Source organism: Xenopus laevis, chromosome 4S, assembly GCF_017654675.1.
Source record: "Xenopus laevis strain J_2021 chromosome 4S, Xenopus_laevis_v10.1, whole genome shotgun sequence".
Lineage (NCBI taxonomy): Eukaryota > Metazoa > Chordata > Amphibia > Anura > Pipidae > Xenopus > Xenopus laevis.
In genome coordinates this window covers 102,323,688-102,340,099 of record NC_054378.1, presented here as the reverse complement: position 1 = coordinate 102,340,099, position 16,412 = coordinate 102,323,688, and the positions used below count along the sequence as shown (strand labels likewise).

Here is a 16,412-nt window from a genome sequence, read left to right as displayed (position 1 = left end):
AGCTAACCACTAAAATCAAATGGCTGACAATCTTGCCCATTGTCTCATTCGTGTCATTAGATCAATGTTGCCATTGGTTTGTTTTTTTGTAACAAAGTCACTATGTGATCAATAAAAACGAGCGTCATCAGAGAAAATAATAAAATATTTATTTCTGTTTGGAACAGAATAACAGCAATATTTAGTACAAACAAACACATTAAAGCTAAATAGGAGTGGGGGATAATGTGACAAAGCAAATGGGTATATAGTGGGTGCATGTATATGGTGTAAGAAGGACGATTGAGTTGTAAACATCAGGGCAGCAGGTCCACAGTGTATGAGTGTCTTCTGGAACTGACTGAGGAGGAATCCAGTAATGTTATCCTGGTACAGGAAGAAAGGGAACTTATTACTGAAGGCATATAAGAAAAATTTTTAACAAAACTAAAGAAGAAAGAATAATATATTTGAAAAAGACAGGCTGAAACCAGATGGTCAGACAAAGAGATTTTGATTCAAAAATATTATGTTAATTGTAGGCAAAGATTCTTAATCAATGGGTTGGGAGTCAGGACTCCAACCCAAAAGCAGTGTGGAGTGGCCCACAATGGAGTCTTGTCCTTGCTGCCTGCTACACTCATTGGGTCAGGTACCTGTGGGTACCCTTGGAATAAATGCAAAGTGGTTGGGTTTTGGGCAGAAAGTTCAGATTCCCTTATTATGCAGGTAGTCTGTGAGTAACCAGCATAGGTACCTGGCTAAGGTGCAGGACTGATTCCTGTCACCCTCCCCTAAGGTTAACGTACAATTTGCCCCCTTACCCATCTGATTATGCTGGAGTGTGGTCACTTCCGGTTCACAGTGACATCACTTTCAGTTTCACAGGCCTCAGATTTGAGGCCGGCTCAGGTAGCGGGTCTAGGTATGGGAACATATTGGGTGGCGGGTGCGGGTCAATTTGATTGTCAGCTGGTCCAGGTTGGGCACGGGACTGCTCGACTGGACTGGTGCCGAACTCTACTCTGAGGCTGCACATGCCGGTGCTGTGCTCTGTTCGTCATACAGTGCAAGTGCTTGCTAACTAAGCACTAAGGTGCACTCTCCTGTGCTCATTATGCTCTAACACTTGCACCCCAGAGTAATCTAAATGATCACTTAAGTCATGGGTTTTAGTACTAAATCCATGTGGAACCCATCCCAAAAATTATGCTAGGCTGCAGCTTCAGGCAAAATCAAGGAGCTGTAGGACAACAATATCAGGGATGAACTCTTCAACTCTTCACTGTTCAATAAAGCTTTTTCTCAACTGTCCAAGGCCACATTCTCTCTAATTCTGGATTACAGTTTAACATCAGCAAGTATTCTAAATAGAGAAACTCTTGTATCTAAGCTTAAGCTTCAACCACCTTTATTGGAGAGATGGTGAGTTCAGCAGGAGACATGTTAGGTTAGGTTTGCAATCCCCTTCAAAACACTGCTCGATTGTGTTTGTTATGTAAGCAAAGGGCTACAAAGAGTCTTTTACTATAAACATTGTAGAAGTCATTTAAGTTGCAGAACTCAATGTGCAAAAAAAGTCTGAGATCAGATATATTTTTGCACTTTGTGCTCTTGCACTGCTTAGTGCTCTTGGTCTAACCCTGGGCAGCGCCGATTCTGGGGCTGGTGCCACCTGAGGCAGCAGCCCAGATGCCGCCCCCCTCCTCTCCTACTCCGCGCTTAGAAATTAGCGTCGGAACGGGTTTCAGGGGGCAGTATCGCTAGTGCATTGAGCACAATAGCGCTATTTGCACTAGCGGAGCCGAATTTCCAGGTTAAAACCCGGAAGTTCGGCTCTTAAAGTTACAAGAGGCGGCTTTTTGCCGCCCCTTGTAACTGGCCGCTCGCTGCCGCCTGAGGCAAGGGTTTCACCTTGCCTCATGGCAGAAGCGGCCCTGACCCTGGGTAATATAATGACCCCTTGGGTTTTTGTATTATAAATCAATACTGGTTCAGACTGGACCGGCGGGACACTGGGAAGAAATCGGGTGGGTCCTGCCACATGTGGGTTCCACCAACCCAGTCCTGCTACCTGCTCTGAGTGCTGCACCCTTACCAACCCCTGGTCCAATCGCAACAAGGGAGGTCATTGCCAGGGACGGACGAGGGTAGTTGCTGGGTCTCAGACCTCCCAGTCCAACACACTATGTGACTATGTGTATAGCATATAGAATAGAGACAAAAGAATGCAGTAGACTAAAAAATTGTAAAAAAAAAAAAAAAACGTGATATTTTTATGAGAACAAATGGCCAGAATTCTAATTTTGACTACATGGTAGGTTAAAGACATTGACAAAGTGATTAAAACCTATAAAATAATGACTTTATTGAAGGAAACTACAAGGCAACTAAAAAAAGAAAGGAAGGGATTATAAAGAGAAACGGTACAGCACCCAATAGGGATATTTATAAATATGCAATCGTGTCATTTTTGGTACAAAAACTCATATTTCTGCTACACAGTAACAGTAATGCTTCAGTGCACAGTCTTTTCCCCCAGGCGCCACAATAGAGTTCGGTAGTACAATAAATGAATGTACATGTAATGCTGTTTATGTACTATCTCTGCTCCCTTGCTCTTTCGGTCTGAAGGTTTTTGTATATATGAGTATCCGGCTGCAGTCATTCATATTAAATCATGTGCATGGTAGCCAACTGTTGTGTATGAATATTAGAATTTGCCTAGGATAGAGTTCTCTGTTAGATACCTTGCTCTGAGGCACCCATATCATCAATAAATGCATAGATCCATTAATGCAAGCTCAAATAGTAATGATATGCTTAGGTAGGATTTTCATGCTAATTAGGCATCTGTTTAACAGCACCCTGAGCTCTAAAATAGTTGCTTGGATTGGCTAATAATAATAATAATGATGATGGCAACAAAAATCAGAGCATATTAACCATTTAGTGCCCAAAGCTATCAAATTTTGTGGGGTTTGTTCTAGATGGTAAGCCATGCTTGCTGACAGTTTTGCAACTTCTTTGTATTATTTATGTGGATTGTCCCAATTTTCCAGTCTCTTCATAAATAAAATATGATTATCATTCAACCATCCGAGGGAGCAGAAATGGTCTTAAGAGTTCAGTGTGTTTAGCCTTCTGAGTCACAGCCGATTCCCTAGTGTCCCTTGGTGTACGTGGGATAGAATAGGAAATCAGAGACGAGATGCATCAGATGGAACAAAGAAACAAGAAAGACTCAAAAAAGAATACAATTAACAGAAAGACGGAATCCTGCTGTACAGAAAGGATAGCTTCAAAATGGGTGAAACCATTAGAGACCATAATAGTAATAGAATTCGGCACCTGCTGTATCTGTGGGACAGGTGGATATCACAGCTGCAAGTTGACTGTAACAGTGTGCAGGTGTAACCAACAAGTTGAGTAACATACACCAACCAATCAGCAGTTAGTTTTTATTGGCCTAGTGACTGTTATTGTTTACTTTGTCTTTGTGACTGCAGGACTCTAAATTATCCTCCTGGAAACCAGCCCCTCTACAGCAAACAGGCCTGCTTAAAGGGGTTGTTCGCCTTCATATTGACTTTTAGTATGTTTTTAGCATAGAAATTGATTTGCTAATCAACCATTGACCTTCATTATTGGTTCAGCAGTTCTCCAGTTTGGAATCTCAGCAGGTATTTGGTCCAAATTACTCTAGCGACTAGGCAGTGGTTTGAATGAGAGCTAGTAGAGGGCAAAAATGGAAAGATTTGTAAGAAAAGTATCAATAGCAACAGGGTTGGACTGGGCTGGCGGGGCACCAGCAAAAAAACCCAGTGGGCCCCCTGGTTTTGTGGGCCCCGCTGGGCCCAGGTCCGCACCCACATGGCTCTTAATGCCGCGACCCACTTTTCGCGGAAGAAAACTGTGTGCGTGCACATGCACACAGACACGGCGCCGCAAGCAGACACACCACACCCGCCGGCACTGCAGGGGGGTCCGGAGGGGGGCCCTGGGGCAGCAGCCCAGGTAGGCCCCGGGCCCCCCAGTCCAACACTGAATAGCAATTAAACTGCAGTGTCACCGAGCAAGCCGTTTATTGGCTGCCAGAGACAGTGACCCCATTTTGAGAGCTGGAAAGCGTCAGAAAAAGGAGGAAAATTATTTAAACACTAACAAATATAAAATCAAGACCAAGTGACAAGTTGCTAAGAATTGGCTAATCTATAACATGCAAAAAGTTAAGTAAAATATCAATCACCACTTTAAAAGTTAGGTCAGTTGGTTATATTGGTGATCACTATGTGGCAATATTGTAGAGCGGGGGGGGACAGGTGGGACAAGTGTCCCAGGCGGCCCTGTTATAGAGAACTGACGCAACAGCAGGAGGAGGATGAGGGATCATGTATAAGGGAACGTATACGCCAACTCCATGCACTCTCTATCTCTATGCACTATATTAAAGGAGAAGGAAATTCATGTTATACTTGGGGAAGACACATGCGCAGTAGAACAAAATAGCCGGCTTTTCGCTATACTGAGCATGCGCAGCCGAGAGAAGGAATAAGAAGCAAGAAGACAATCACTTTGTGGTGCTCGCTGGAATAACCCCAGGCCGGTGCAGTCTTCTGCCGATAGGAGCACCAGCCCAGGGTTTCAGATAAGTAAATACAATCACTTGGGATGCCTGACTTTTGGCACCCCCAAGTAAAACATGAATTTCCTTCTCCTTTAAGGCAAAGAAAAATTTGTTTTTTGTTATTTATTTAATGGAAAGTGCAGGAAAGAGAGTTTTGCGTTTTTAGAACATTTAGTTGTAGTTGAGTACATTGTATCTATACTGAATTATTGATTATGGAACTAAATAAAACTTGACAAGTAGGGTGTGTTTACACTGGAGAACATGTGCTTAATGGGGAGGATGTGATAATTATATACTATATGAATAGTGACTGACACCTTTCAAGTTCACACAGTCACAAGTTCCATGAATTTCTATAGAGGCAAATGGAGGAGAGTAATTTTGTCCAAAAATGCTAATCCCCATAGGGGACAAGACTCAAATTTCCAGCTATTCAACTGGAAAGTAAGCTGTTGAAGCACAGAGAGTGCAATTTCGCCCTCTGCACTAGCGATGTGACCCATTTGACCACCTGTGGTGCAGGAAAGGTAAGTGTTGGGAAGCGAGGTAGGAGAGATATGCCTCAGGCAGCTCAGGGGACAGAATAGTCCCTGATTTAGGGGCATATTTATTATGCTGTGTAAAAAACAGAGGGATAATACACCACACATCGCCAGGCTTTGCCATGTAAAAACAGGTTACATTTTTACAGTGACTTCCAACAGAAGCTATGTAATGGTGTCAAATTAATTATTTTTATTGTAATAGGCTTTTTACACAGTTGTTTTGGTGAATTTCATTTACACAGCATAAAAAATATGCCCCTTAGACAATAAAATTTTGAGTGCAGGGACCTCACTCCATTTGTTGCTTCAGTCTTCTTTTATTTGTTGTTTTCCATGGTAATGATTTTGCCAGCTTCTGTGAACCTGAACTGTTCACTACACCTAATTAGGAGCAGCTTGAATGTGGCGTAATTTTGGGGGATGCTGCATCTATTAACGGCAGAGGAAAAATGAGCCCCATAAAGGAGGAATGGTTCACATTGCACAAGTATTTTCCTTGATACTGCAGAAATTGTAGAAGGATTACTACTGAGGCATTGTATTCAGACAGGTATTGTTTAGCAATTAAATTATAAGTCAGGATAGTATATTTATGTAAAACATATCTGCATGATTTATCAGCTGCAAATACTCCTTTTCTCAGGAGTTTATCACAGTGCCACAACAAAAAGTACCACATTGAACAGGCTCAGTTAGAGTAACTGATTTTAATAAACAAAAGAAAGAACTGAGCCTGTTGAGTGCAGTGCTGCTTTGTTGCTTTCAGTGTGTATTTGCTGATTATACTAATTTATGCCAGGTGATGATGTTTCTTTCCTCAAATGGATCTAAATCAAAGAAGTAAATGGATCAAGTATACATGGTAATACATGGTTATGTAGTGGTTTTAGGAATAAGATGAAGTGAAGTGCTTTCACATTATGAAAAGGGAATAGGGGAATATTATCTCAGAATCAATGTAAATAAAAGAGGCCATGGTTAGTCATCCTAGTAAAGACCAGGAAAATATTGGCAACATTTCAGGTACAAGGCTCCTGCCTATGGCCACGTCATTTCTAGGCTGCAAACATAATTAGGAGCTTTATTGACAGAAGTATTGGACAGAAACAGTTTGCCGTGATTGCTTAATAAAAAGATTGCTGTCTTTAGTGGTGGCACGACAAAACATTTAATCACCTACACAGTATAACACTTCAGCTATTTGTGAGCTACAACTGAAGCCTGGAGGGTTTTGTTAGATATATTTGAACAAAAACAGGTTGAACATCACTCATACTGACTGTAGAAGACCTTTACCATGCCTAGGGCCCAGTTTTCTCGATTTGAACCCATTGAAAGGGGCCCAGGTAGAAACCTTAAATGGGCCTCTTTACATGAGTCACACCCTTAATATCAGTTTCAGTTTTAACAGCAAGATTAGCAAAAAAATAAAGGACAAAAACAGGCTAAGTCAGAATTGCTTACATGTAAGGAGACAGATCATGGGGTCAGTAGAGACTGCTCAACACATCTTCCCATTCCAATGACAATAGTTGAGGCCTGTGGGCTATAAACTTGTGGTTGCTGAACACTAGTGACGGGCGAATAAATTCCCCAGGCGTGAATTTGCCAGCATCAAAAAATTTGGACGCCCATCAGAATAGCCAATTGTGCCAAAACTGTCGTGCGTCAACATTATTCAGACGCCCACTGACTTTAAAGCGAGTGTCAAAATTGACGTGGTCGTCAAAATTCGCGTTTCACGAAAACGGGACAAATTTCCCATCACTGCTGCCCGCATCTTGAGCCACAGGGGGAGGCTTGAACAGGTGCTTGAAATGTTGCCTGAGACTTTCTTGTAGAATTGTAAAATTACTAAATAGTAGACTCCACTCCCACCCACCCTGGCTTGTTGTAAGTTCCACAGTTAGTGAGAGTGGTCCTCAGCAGGGGTTTTGGTGGAAGGGAGGTTGCTGCCTCTACAGGCTGCGGAGGGTGAGTGGGAGCCAGGACATGTCATACTCGGGCATATAAGTGATTGACTGCATCATACTTGGCCGTAGGGTTGCCACCTGGCCGGTATTTTCCCAGCCTGGCCGGTAAAAATGACGGTTTATACAAATTAATAGGGGAAAAAAATATATAGAAAAGACAGTAATTTTTTCCAGAAAAGGTGGCAACCCTACTTTGCAGTGACGCTGCCTGTGACATCAGCAGTGACATCACAGCAGATAACCTTACCCTAAGGGAGTTAGCCGTTGATGACAATCAATAGTTTATTATATATGTCCATGCATTGTTTATCACATTTTATCTTATTGTTTATGTAGGTTGTATACTTCCTGTCTGGAGAAAGAGAAGGAAGAGGAAGGGGAGGAGCAAGTGTCAGTATTAGAGAGAAGGACAGCTGATATCTAGGGGGAAACAGACAGCCCATGCTTTGTGAGACCAATTTCAAAAGTTCCAGAGCCCTTTTATTAAAAGCTAGCAAGTTAAGTGTCCCTTCTCTTTGTTGTGGTGACCAGAAATACAGATAATACAGTGATTGCATTCCTGCGAAGTGGCTCTACATAGCAGCCTGCCTCACTATGACATCAGGTGCTAAAGGCAATACATTAATAATGTTATAATGAGAAACTGTCCAGAGTGGTCAGGAATGTTTGATTTAAAAGTAAGAATCATCAGGAAAAGGATGTGACTATTTATACCCTGGAAAATCCTCTTAGTGGGGGGCTGGGGTACCACAATGGCACTGATAGAATATCTAGATTGCTACCTAGTGACTGGTCATTGTTCAGAGCATCAAAAGGCAAGAGCAAGTGCTAGTGTGAGCAATAATATTTAGGATGATAACATCTATTCTTTGTATTTACAACAAGGTTGCATCTGCTAAGTTGCTAGTGTGAAAGCATCTTTTGTACATAGAGAAATCATATTTTATCTGTTCATCAAATGGCAATAATTGATATTTCCGCATTTTGACGCCGGCGACTTTGCAAAACTGCAGTGAAAAGTCGCTTGTGTCAAAACCGTCGTGCACAGCGTTATGCTGGCGTCAAAATTCGCAATTTGCAAATTTTTGGTCAAAACAGGACAAATTCACTAATCACTACTGATATCCATGAGACAGATTAAGACATAGACAAAAATAAGTGTTACAGGTGGTATTAAGGAAAGAAAAAAAAACAAAATAACAAGCAAAGTCTCAGATAACAAGAATCATATACATGAAATTACCAAGGGGCACAAACAGGTTAAAAATAGACACTTGATAATAATATAATAATATAAACAGTGAAAGAATTCACCTCAACTGCAGAGGTAAACCCTGAAGAACTTGGGAGAGAACTCACTTTAGCGGCAATACCCCCAATTTAACCTTAAAGCACCACACATTTGGATTTGTTGGGCCTCGAAGGTGGGGGATGTAACACAGCTCGGATAGCCTCATCAAATACCGTCTTTAGGCCACGTTGCGTCAAGGCAGAGCACTCCAAGTATTTGACTGCCTCTTTAGGGAAAAAGTTTCAAGGATAGGATAAAAGTGAGACATTGTAATAACAAAACTAAAAAGATCAATCAAAATTAAATAATTGCCCCTAAATGTAAAATATTTACAAAATGTTTAAGCAAAAAAGAATATAATTAAAGGAGAACTAAAGTTCATCTTAATAAGTAGGCTAGAAATGTTCTACATAATGTTTTGTGCTTCTGTACCAGCCCAAGGCAACCACAGCCCTTTAGCAGTAAAGATCTGTCCAAGATCTCTTTCCAAAGATCTCTCTCCAAAGATGCCCCAGTAGCAACCCATCTTCTTTTCTTCTAATTCACTGCACATGCTCTGTGCTGCTGTCACTGAGCATAGGGACCCACTCACAATATAAAGTACACATAGAATATAAATGTCACAATATAAGGCTGATTAGTAATTAGTACAGATAATTACTACATGCAGCCCAGAAACCAGTGCAATTAGCATCAGAATTTAATAATCAGCCCTGTAGCATCAGCTTATATTACAGACAAACCTCATTTTCTGCTTGATAATTTGAGACAATCCCTAAATTTAGAGGTCACTGAGCATGTGAGTGTTGCAGACACTTTCCAAAATGGTGACCCCCTGTGACAAATTTGAAGTTCTGGACCATTGCTGCTATTGAAATGCTAAAACTTTAGGCTGGTACAATAAGTTCATTGTGTAAAATATGGCATTTTTAACCATATTCATTTTTAGGGTTTAGTTTTACTTTAATGAGAAAGTGAAATCTGTCTAAAATCAATTATCAATATGACATATATTTGTCCTACACAGTGACTTCTTCAAATCTGTAAGTTTTATTTTGGATAACTCACCAATCTCTTTTGCCAGAGCCAAACCCTGTGGGTAAGAGATCGGGGACAATTTCTTCTCCTTAAGTTTCTCAATGGTTTCTTTGTCATCCCGCAGATCCAGCTTGGTTCCAACAAGAATAATTGGTGTGCTGGGACAGTGATGTCTCACTTCTGGGTACCACTAGAAGAAGGAAAAGGGAAACGTGAGAAAAAATATACTGAAACGAATAACTCAACTTCAGTCATGAGAACACAAGAAGCTTCCTTTCATGGTCTAATGCAGGGTGAGTGATTTCAATTTACCTGTTCTACTCATGGCGTCTACAGTAAAACCAATATATGTGAACGATCAAATGGGAATGACCCACAAAATTTGTTTTTAATCGAAATCTAATACGAACGAAATTCATATTGAATTTTTTAAAAAAAACTCGATTATCAGGAAGGATATTAACATCTTGAAATGGGTCAACGGACCTCTACCATTGACTTGAAATTTGGCAGGTTTTAGGTGGTGAGTATTCAAATGTAAACTTCCAGGGTCGAGGTGTGATAAATCTCACATTCTAATTCAAATTCAAGTTGGTGGTTTAAAATTGGAATTTGTGAGTTTTGACCAAAAAAAAATTAGAAAATTCGAATTGGAATTTGAACCTTAATAAATCTGTCCCCAGGTATTGCTGTTGTTACTTATGATTTATACTGGCAACAGAGGAGGCCAGCATTAATACCCTTATCCCCTTTTCAGTGTTTTCTAAAGACTTTATAAAAACAATAAATTGTTTTGAAAAATGCACTATAAAGAAAGGTAATAGACATTATAAAAATATGCTGATAATTGGAATGAAGAATGAGATCAATGTCTGGTGTAGTAGGACTGAGGCTCAAAGCTGCATGTGGTGGATTTTCAGGGAGAGACACTAGGTTTGTCCAAATCAATGTTTTAGAATCTGAGTTATTTAGAGATGTGTATGTATTAAGTGGAGGTACAAATGGGATTTCTTTAAAAAGCTCCTAGCATTCTGCAGACATAATCTGCTAAATTCCATATTGTAAAGGAATAAAAGGTAGTGATGGGCAAATTTATTTGCCAGGCGCGAATTTGCTGCAAATTCCCGTGATTCGCCGCCGGCGAATAAATTAGCAAAACCGCTGCGAAAAATACGGTGTCCAAAATACGGACGCCGGCGCCATTTCATGAATTTTTTGCCATTTCGCTGGAAATTTGCACATTTTTCGGCGAAGCGAAACGCCCCAAATTTGCCTATCACTAATAAAAGGCAATTGTAGGGATATAAAGAAGTGAAGCAAAGAAACTCAGATGTGTTTCTTGGACTTGGGCATGGGGCTTGATTCATTTATCAAGATTATAAGGGGCCGATTCATTAACTTCGAGTGAAGGATTCGAAGTAAAAAAACTTTGAATTTCGAAGTGTTTTTTGGGCTACTTCGACCATCGAATGGGCTACTACGACCTTCAACTACGACTTCGATTCGAACTTAAAATCGTTCGACTATTCGACCATTCGATAGCCGAAGTACTGTCTCTTTAAGAAAAAACTTCAACCCCCTAGTTCGCCATCTAAAAGCTACCGAACTCAATGGTAGCCTATGGGGAAGGTTCCCATAGGCTTTCCTAAGTTTTTTTGATCGAAGGATATTCCTTCGATCGTTGGATTTAAATCCTTCGAATCGTTCAATTTGAAGGATTTTATCGTTCGATCGAAGGAATAATCCATCGATCGTTCGATCGCACTAGTTGCGCTAAAATCCTTCGACTTCGATATTCGAAGTCGAAGGATTTTAATTCCCAGTCGAATATCGAGGGTTAATTAACCCTCGATATTCGACCCTTTGTGAATCGGCCCCTAAGTCTTCACTGAAATTCACATGAAATGTGTTAAGTTAAAGCTGTTTGTGTCCAGTGTGCCTTGAAGCGTGGAGTCTCAACCCCAGGTTAAACGAAAAGGGATGACACAAAGATCTATCGTTTGCATACAAAGATATGTTAAACTAAATCCAACTGCTTGTAAAATGGGTCTCACATATAGCTTCAGAAAACAAATGATCCAACGTCATTCAAATAACAGCACAACCATCCAACAGATGCACCGGGAGGTTATTCCTTATTTACATAACCCTGATACAATTATTATTATTATTCCTTATTTACATAAGCCTGATATATTATGCAGCTTTTTACAATGATTTTTCATCATTCGAATGAGTCCCTCGAGAACTTGTTCCCTTTTACATACACAAAACAACACAAATACTAACAAATAGTGAAATAATGAAGATACTGTAAATGGCCAGTAATATTATAAAGGTGTAGCTGCAGACAGTACAACGTTCACCCATTGGTTTTACAGTATATGCTATCCTCAGGAATACTTTAAGCCAGCTTTAGCTTTGGATTTCACAGGGATTAATGGAAATTGATTGCAGCAGAGTGTCCTAATTTTTCACTCATGTGAAGTACCATTTGAAGAACATTTTTGTATGATATCTCACCTTGTTAAATGGGCATAAATAATGTATGATGGGTCCTTGCTACACTTGTTACAGACAGCTGAATGCTATTAAAGCTAAAAGAAATATGTCAGGTTGCTGTACAGGGTAAGAATGATAAATTTTAGTCAAGAGGAAATGATGGGGAAAAAAGTCGGTGGATGTACAGTATGGGAAATAGAGAGCAACATGGGAGTCACAGGCTTGTAGCAGAATGGCAAAAAAATATATTGCATATAATATGCTTCTCAGGCTGACTTGAGGCAATGGGAAATGCTGGAAATCTTAGGCATTTGCTCATTCCTGGAATTCTGGGACCAAGATCAATCACTTTACTGAAAAGCTTATGCCATTGAGGCAGAAAATTAGGGTGCAGATGCAGAAGGTGAGGCATAGAAAATAGTGTTGTATACCATTTACACAATGTTCCAACCATGTTGTGCAGAAATGGTTCTCAAGACTATGTTCAGTTTCCGTGGAGTTAAGCATTTTTTTCATGTGCTGGGTAGCCTTTCAGGCGCTTTTTATGTACATCCATAATAATAAATGCTAGTTACAGAGTTGGGTAAATATGGAAATAGTGCTAAAATCATTCTGCCAACTTGAACAATCAATACAGAAGATAATTTTGTGCATTTACTGTATGTGTCATTCTCTGCAATGCATCATGAAAATCATTCTCTCACCTTAGCACGAACGTTCTCGTAAGATGCCGGACTCACCAGAGAAAAACAAATCAGGAACACATCCTATTAAACATAAAGATAAGATCAGAAATAATAGGGGGTTATTTATCAAAGTCCGAATATTTTCTGAAAAAAACTCCGACCAAATCCGCATGGGTCTTTTGGGCTTATTTATTAATACACTTACACGCAAAAATTTGTTTGAGGGGAAAAAAATCGAAAAAATCATGAAAAATCAGGATTTTTCATCCGATTTTCACGATTTTCCAACCAATTTTGCCAGAAAACTTTGGGGGATTGCCAAAAACCCAACGCACATCAAAAAATCAATGTCAAAACAGGTCTGAGATGCCGGATTTTCAGATTCAGACTTTTCCCATCCTCGGAGTTTAATAAATTCCGAAAAATTCATGATTTTTTTAAAAGTCCGATTTTATTTAAAAAAAAAATCGTTCGGAGTTTAGTAAATAACCCCCATAAAGTCACAGACAATTTCAATACTTCAGGAGAGGAAATATACTGAATTTAAATACGATCCTTTCAATAAATAGGGTTACAAATTACTGCAGCTTCTTTTTATAATGCTGGCATTCTGGGAAATAATTCTAGTGGGGGGAAAATAGTGGATTGCTTAGAAGTTTTGCACTTGCTTCATAAATGAGCACTGAAGTGTTGTAATGCTAAATTTTATTTTAATATAGAATTTAATGACAATTAAAAAACCTCTGTTACATGTATTAAAACAGTTCAGACTCCTGGTGGGGACAGTCGTGAGTGGGCTCTTCTGGTCCTAACTATTTCACCTATTGAATGGTCAGTCCCTATTTCTGGATTTTAACAAGAAAACTATTGCTTTGGGCCCATGGGTTATAAGGTCAGTAACCAGTTTGGCCAATCTCTTCTCCCTAAGGCAACCAAGTTACTGATATTGTTGTTAATTTATATCACTGCAGAACTTCCACTCCCTGCATCCCACTGATAATTTAGCATGTTGAGAGGGATGTGGTGAGCTCTGCAATGGTTGAAGTGGCATATGTTTCCTATGCTTGCTTCAGTTTAGCTTTATTGTGTAGCAATAGGATTCCCTACAGTCCCTTCCCATACATACTGTCTGAGGATATGAAAGAGGCCTCAGTCGATCATAGTCCTCCTGGCCAGCTGTATCCCACAAGCCCAAGTTTACTGGTTTACTGTCAACCATCACATTAGCTGAATAATTGTCGAATCTATAGGAAGGAAAAAAAAATATCACAACTATGGGAAATAAGCTAACTCGTTGCTTTCTTGTAACTAGAAGTTTCATTGCTTTAATTTTAATATAGGTCAAACATAAATACAAAAGCACATTGCTATCATGTAACCATAATGTGCCATGCTGTGCTCCGAAAGGTTACCTTTCGAAGACATACTTACACAGTCGGGATGTATTCCCCAGGGAAGGCATTGGTTGTGTAACTGATGAGTAGACATGTTTTACCCACAGCTCTGCAGAAGAGAAGATACAATCATGTCACAGAGATACTTAAAGTGGACCTGTCACCCAGACATAAAAAGCTGTATAATAAATGTCCTTTTCAAATTTAACATGGAAGCCCAATTATTTTTTTTATTTAAGCGTTCATAGCTGTTATAAACTCATTTAAAAATCTCAGCTGTCAATCAAATATTGACAGGGAGGATTTTGTATTGTTTTGAAGAGATGCCATTACCAGAGGTCCTTGGGCAAAGATATAAAGATAAAACTTGAAGGAGAATATTATGTGTATAGGAGCATGGAGATTGCATGTTCCTCCTGGTACATCAGTTTCCCTCCACTCTCCAAAAACATAGAGGAAGGTTCATTTTTTTTTTTTTATAAAATTGATCCAATGCATGTCGTGTTTCAAGATGGATTATACTGTAAGCTGCATTGGGCCAGGGACTGTAAATGCTTTACAAAACAAGGAAAAATAATAAAGTCAATTTTCTCAATATTTACCAGCCTGAAATCCTCCAGCTGCTATTGATTTATAACTCTCAGCATCCCATCAAAAGCTTAAAGGTACATAACACTGAACAACATTGAGGGTCCCCCTTCTCTAACGCTGCAACTGGTAATTTTGCAGATCAGATGAAAAGCTCTAAGTCCAGCCATACACTTAAAGTTCCACTTGTTTGTTGAGTTTGCCTAATGTCAATGAGATGGACAGCAATCAGAACACAACAGGTGCTTAAGCAGACAATGATCTTGCTCAACAACTTTTTAAATGAATATATTTAAATAGAAATATTTAAATATCTGACCAATCACTATCCAGATACTGGTTCAGGCAGACTGTTCTTTTGGGCCAATAAGCTACTGACTCTGTAGTGGCCAAGTTGGCAGCTAATTCTCACTGTGCACATGGACTAAACTACTCCTGTATATCATTTGAATAATGTTTTGATCAACTGCAATATTTCAATATATATATAAACATAATTGGTAACAGGGTCCAGATAGGGAAATTATAATAACAGAGCAAATAGTTTTATTGACACAATTCCATCTGGTTAATGAAACACATTCCTCTGCATACAGACATGTCCCTAATCAGTTCCTCATGTAAGCGGGAATGGACGCTATGTTTTGAATTTCATTATAATCCTTTCATGAGTGTAAAGAGAGAGTAAGAGAGATGTAGATAAAAATGTAAAGTTCTAAGTTTGAGCGGATTTTTCAGCAGCCTAGGATTCATGGTGAAATTCCACCTTTTGCCATTTGTGAATTATTTTGTGAAACTGCGGCAAAACTGTGCCGCAGAAAAATTTACCGCAATAAAAAGTTCCCATAAGAACCTCCCATAAGAAAAACGGGGCATTGACTTTAATGCATTTGGATAAAAAAAAGTCGCCTGTGCAAAAATTTTGACAACATGACCAATGCATTTTGTAACGGACAGACAGATTCGCTCATCACTAGCGATCAATGACGTTTGGGATATGGCATATAGTTCATCTCCTTAATTGTTTCTTTTGCATGAGCTTCCGAGTTGCACTATGACAAATCCTGGGCTTCGGCCACGGTACATTTCTATTGGTATAGTAGCTTAGGCCTACCTCTTAAGAGGCCTCAGTGAACGCCTAGCAGAATTTTGAGGCCTTGGATTTCATTCCAAACTAGGGTTTGCTTGCATTCCCCAACTGATTTCTTCCCACACTCCAGAAACATGCAATTGAGCGTAGTATGTGTGCCTGTGTTTTAAAGCTTAGAACTTTGTAAGCTACCTTTCAATGTGAAGGATGAAAATTTTCTATACAGCATGGTTTAATATGTTGGTGCTTTACAAAAGGATAAAAATATCCAGCTCTTCATCGATTCACGTCTCAAAACCTACATCGTGATTTTTAATGATCATCACAGATCTAAGCTATAGCCACATCTATTTTGGGATTTTTTTTTATTGTTGGATTTGAGCAGTATTTGCCTGTGATCTGCTCATTATATTTACAGTCTGTGTGAACAATCACAAGCGATGAGTCATTTACAGACATGAAGCTGTATTCCAGTAGCAGGCCTACCAAACTCGTGGATTTAACTCATTCTAATTTCTTAAAATGATGTTTAAAATTGTATTCACTCGGCCAACAAAACAAAACAAGTGAATCTCTGGCCAAAATTTGAGAACCTGCAACACAGAATTAAATAAAAGCAAACGTCTCCATGGTCCATCAAGATTTATTTCTGATATCTTTGCTATGGAACTGATTTGAAACGTTTCAATAAAAATA

General features: G+C 39.5%; 1 protein-coding gene across 5 annotated transcripts in view; it reads right to left on the bottom strand.

Annotated features, from left to right (window-relative positions):
* Window positions 1-127: 127 nt before the first annotated feature.
* Window positions 128-16,412, bottom strand: part of LOC108715797 (ras-related C3 botulinum toxin substrate 2) — a 65,125-nt gene continuing 48,840 nt past the window's right edge. For 3 of the 5 annotated variants that reach the window (XM_041561662.1, XM_018261266.2, XM_041561661.1), the window contains 6 exons: window positions 14,076-14,147; window positions 13,771-13,888; window positions 12,663-12,725; window positions 9,487-9,646; window positions 8,487-8,644; window positions 128-366 (listed from right to left, as the gene is read on the bottom strand). In XM_041561662.1, coding sequence (XP_041417596.1) covers window positions 8,514-8,644; window positions 9,487-9,646; window positions 12,663-12,725; window positions 13,771-13,888; window positions 14,076-14,147 — 544 coding nt within the window. In that variant the 3' untranslated portion in view covers window positions 128-366; window positions 8,487-8,513. Of the gene's footprint in view, window positions 367-8,441; window positions 8,645-9,486; window positions 9,647-12,662; window positions 12,726-13,770; window positions 13,889-14,075; window positions 14,148-16,412 lie in introns of all 5 variants that reach the window. The other 2 variants (XR_005961003.1, XM_041561663.1) reach the window with 2 other exon arrangements.